Source organism: Myodes glareolus, chromosome 19 (assembly GCF_982192425.1).
Source record: "Myodes glareolus chromosome 19, mMyoGla1.1, whole genome shotgun sequence".
Lineage (NCBI taxonomy): Eukaryota > Metazoa > Chordata > Mammalia > Rodentia > Cricetidae > Myodes > Myodes glareolus.
This window is the reverse complement of record NC_142044.1, coordinates 51678717-51682258: the sequence shown is the minus strand read 5'-3', so window position 1 is coordinate 51682258 and position 3542 is coordinate 51678717. Positions and strand designations below refer to the sequence as shown.

General features: G+C 50.3%; 1 protein-coding gene across 12 annotated transcripts in view; it reads right to left on the bottom strand.

The window, feature by feature from the left end:
• Window positions 1-1393: 1393 nt before the first annotated feature.
• Window positions 1394-3542, bottom strand: part of Ppp6r2 (protein phosphatase 6 regulatory subunit 2) — a 108259-nt gene continuing 106110 nt past the window's right edge. For all 12 annotated transcript variants that reach the window (XM_087899177.1, XM_087899175.1, XM_087899172.1 and 9 more), the window contains 2 exons: window positions 2386-2613; window positions 1394-2295 (listed from right to left, as the gene is read on the bottom strand). In XM_087899177.1, coding sequence (XP_087755303.1) covers window positions 2247-2295; window positions 2386-2613 — 277 coding nt within the window. In that variant the 3' untranslated portion in view covers window positions 1394-2246. The remainder of the gene's footprint in view (window positions 2296-2385; window positions 2614-3542) is intronic.

The following is a 3542-nucleotide window of genomic DNA, read 5'->3' as shown; positions in this document are numbered from 1 at the left end:
CACTCCCGTACCTGCATCAGCCAGTGTGTCGTGAGTCTGCCCACAGAGGCTCCTCTGTCCCAACCTTGGGGTTTTCTGAATGGGCAAAGGGTTGCTGAGTGGGCAGAGGGTTGCCATCTTCCTTGGATGCCTCTTCTGGAGCCTAAGTCCATCTTCCTCCAAGATCCTGTAGTCATGAGCAGCTTTGCTGCAAGAGGGGACTTCATGACACCCTTGCTAGTGCATGGCCACCCAATTTCTGCAGGCCTCCATGCCAGAGAAGAAAGCTGTCTTTCCTACCCAAATAGCTCTGGAGCATCAGTTGACATCAAGGAGGCTCCGGCGTATTGTAGAGGAAGAGTGAAAGACTTTGGAAAACTTTGAAGCCTAAGGAGAAAGGCCATACACCCTGGGCAGAAAGGAACATGGGCTCATAGGGAGAAAAGGTCTTCAAGGCAGCTAGGAAAACAGAAATGTGGCTAAGAGGCAACACCCATAGTGATCTATAGGTCACAGATCATGGGTCTTATGCCGTCTACACCTACTCCTCTTCCTCCCCTGGGGTTACCATGGAGGTCCCTGACCGTTCCATCTCAGGTCATTGTGTTGTTGATTTTTATTGCTGGGCTTGTTACTACTCTCCTTTCCTACTTGCCTGTGACCCCCACCAAAACTAGACATCATTAGACATGTACTTGCAGCCAGGGCTGGGGAAGAACATGGGCAGAGAGGTATGGGTACTGCAGAGATTGGAGAAATGTCCCAGGATTGGCTGTTGGTGTTGAGGGCTAAACACTGGTGATCTGGACCCAGCCTGTCTGTAAGGGTGAGCAGCAGGTGCAAAAGGGGAAGACCCAGTGAAAATGCCAGAAGTGTGACCCTTCTGTGGTGGGAGGTTGAAGCCACCAGTGACTTTGAACCCCCATGAGCTCTGGTGCTATATCATCACTACTTCTGTTCCCCACAGCTGGGCATGGGATGATCTTAGTTCTTCCCTGGAACCGAGTTGGACCAGGATTCAGGACATCCATCAGTAGGACACATTCTGGGGAGGAAAGGCCCTGCTTTTTTGCACATTTCAGGTTTCAAAACAGAAATGGGGGTGCAGCGGAAGTACTACTACTACCTGAGCAGGTGAATGCTGGCGGAGAGAGCCACAGGGCCCACTGAAGACAGATGTAAAGGTGCTGCTGAGAGGGAGGAATGTGACCCTTGGGACTGAGTCACTTTACTTCCAGGATGAGCCTGGGGTTGGGTTGGGGAAGCCTTCAGAAAATGGATGTCACAAGTCTGACTGTTCAGGTAGAGCTTTTCATTTCTGTTTCAACATGAGACCCAACTACTGTGAATGAACGTGGGATAGCAAAGGTGTCCACAGAGGTGTGCTGAACATCTGCAGCTTAACAATACACAGTTTTTCAGTAAGAATGATACTTTTTATTGGGGGTTGGATGCCCTGTCAGAAGGTCAGAACATTTAAAAAAAAAAAAAAGTCAACATAGACTTTGAGACTCTTCCTGGACAATCTGGGCCTGCTCTGTCTCAGCCTCCCAGATCCCTGTTGTGTCCACTCTTACAAGGCTGATGTTGGCTACTACCAGGCACCTCTAACCACCCACTCCAGTGTGCCAGTCCGCCCTGCTGATCACAGAGACAACCTATCTGGTCCAGAGGGTCTTTTGTTTTTAAGGCAGTCAAAATTTGCAGCCTGATTCAGTGCCAGCTCCCAGGAACCCCTGGGCAGCTAGAACTGGGGTTTGACCTTATGTGGCCAAACTAGTGCCAGACCCCCATGCATTTGTGGGGATCAGGTCTCTCCAACTCAGGCCTTTGCATCTGCCCTGAGCCAAGGGAGACCCTGTACTATATAGCTGGGTACAAAGTGCAAAAAGACGGCTTTTCCTCCATGCGTTCATTAAAAAATACAGGTGAAACCAGAGCCTGTAGATTCACACCCTTCCTGCCCATCTGATCGTGCTGGCACCTCAGGATCTTGTTCCCTTCCCAACTCCTGCAGGTGGAAGCTGCATGTCAGGGACTTCATTGCCGTACCAAGTGCTGGACTTAGGGGTGGCCAGGAGCACCCTGTCTTCCAGTGGGACCAAGGGCAGGCAGGAGAGATGTGAGTTGGGTCATCCAACTGGTTCCAACTGCCAGCTTTACCAAATGCAGCATTTATTTTAAATTAAAAAAAAATTGCATCACCAGGTAGTTTTCTTGATAAAGGAAGCAGCCTGACCAGGGCGGGCCATAGCTGGTGGCAGCAGTTACACAGGACCATTTAAGGCAGCTCCTTCTGGCAGGGCATCTGTCTTCCTGCATAAATGGGGAAGGGCAGAGTTGGAAGCATGTGGGCTCTTGGGGTTCATCCAATCCCACCCTACCCTCTTTGACCAACCTACTCACCTGTCCTTTGTTACTGTCCCCAGGGTGGTAACTATGGCTGGGGCTGCTGTGGTTACCACCATGACCGGCCCTGGGGGCACTGCAATAGCCACTGAAGAAGAGACAACTACAGTGGCTGCGGGAGGACCTGCTTTGCTTGGTGCTGTGGTGGCCACAGCAGGACTGACGGTCACTTCTGGAGATGCAGGGCAGGCAGGGGCTAATACGGTGCTGTCCGTACACTCAGTCCTGTATGGCAGATAGGCTTTAGTTATGGATGTCCCAACTTCATTGCTGCCTATGTCATATACCCAATGACTACTTGATCTGGCAAAGGGTATGGGAGCAGCACAGCTCCTTTCTGCCCCTTTCCTCTGGGGTGACTCAGGAGCTACAGCCAGGTGGCTCTGGGGCTCTGAGTCCCAACAGTGGGACAAGGTACATGACTACTGTGACCTCAGTCCTCCCTACAAGTAGCACTCAAATCCTGACAGGTGTGGAGCTTTGTTTACTGAAGTCCCCAATGTTTCTGCTTAAATTCAACTCCACTGTTACTCTATTGAAAGGGTCCCAGAGGGCTGGACATGGTGGTACATGACTTTAGCCCTGCACTTAGGAGGCACAGGCAAGCAGGTCACTGAATTTGAGAGGCCAGCCAAAACTATTAAGTAAGACTTCTTTAGAAAGTGGGGGTGGAGTTCGGGGAGGGACTTAAAGGCACTAAGGGTCTTCATACTCAAGGCCAGGCTAGTCTAGCCACAAGTAGCAGATGGATCCACTGGCCTGCAGAACAAAGATCTCTAGTTCTGTCCCAGGCAGGGGAGGGGGAGGGAGCTCTCTTGTAAAGGCTGAATAAAACCTGGCAGTGATGCAGTCATCTAACAAGAATGGCCTTGGAAAGGGTTTACTTTGCAGAATAACCCTGTCTTTTTCAGCAGGTTTAAAGTAGTTCCCTAGGAAGGATTCAGAAAAACAGAGCTATGGTTTTACAAATCTCAGTAATCCTAAGCTTTTAAGTCAGGCTATTAGTTGGGCATGGTGGTACACTTCTGTGATCTGCACTACAAAGATGGAGACAGGAAGGTTGTGAATTGGTGAGGCCATTCTAGGCAACATAGCAAGACTGTCACAAACAAGCCTGTGTGTACTCTCAACCCAAGGAGCTCTAGACTAGGTTG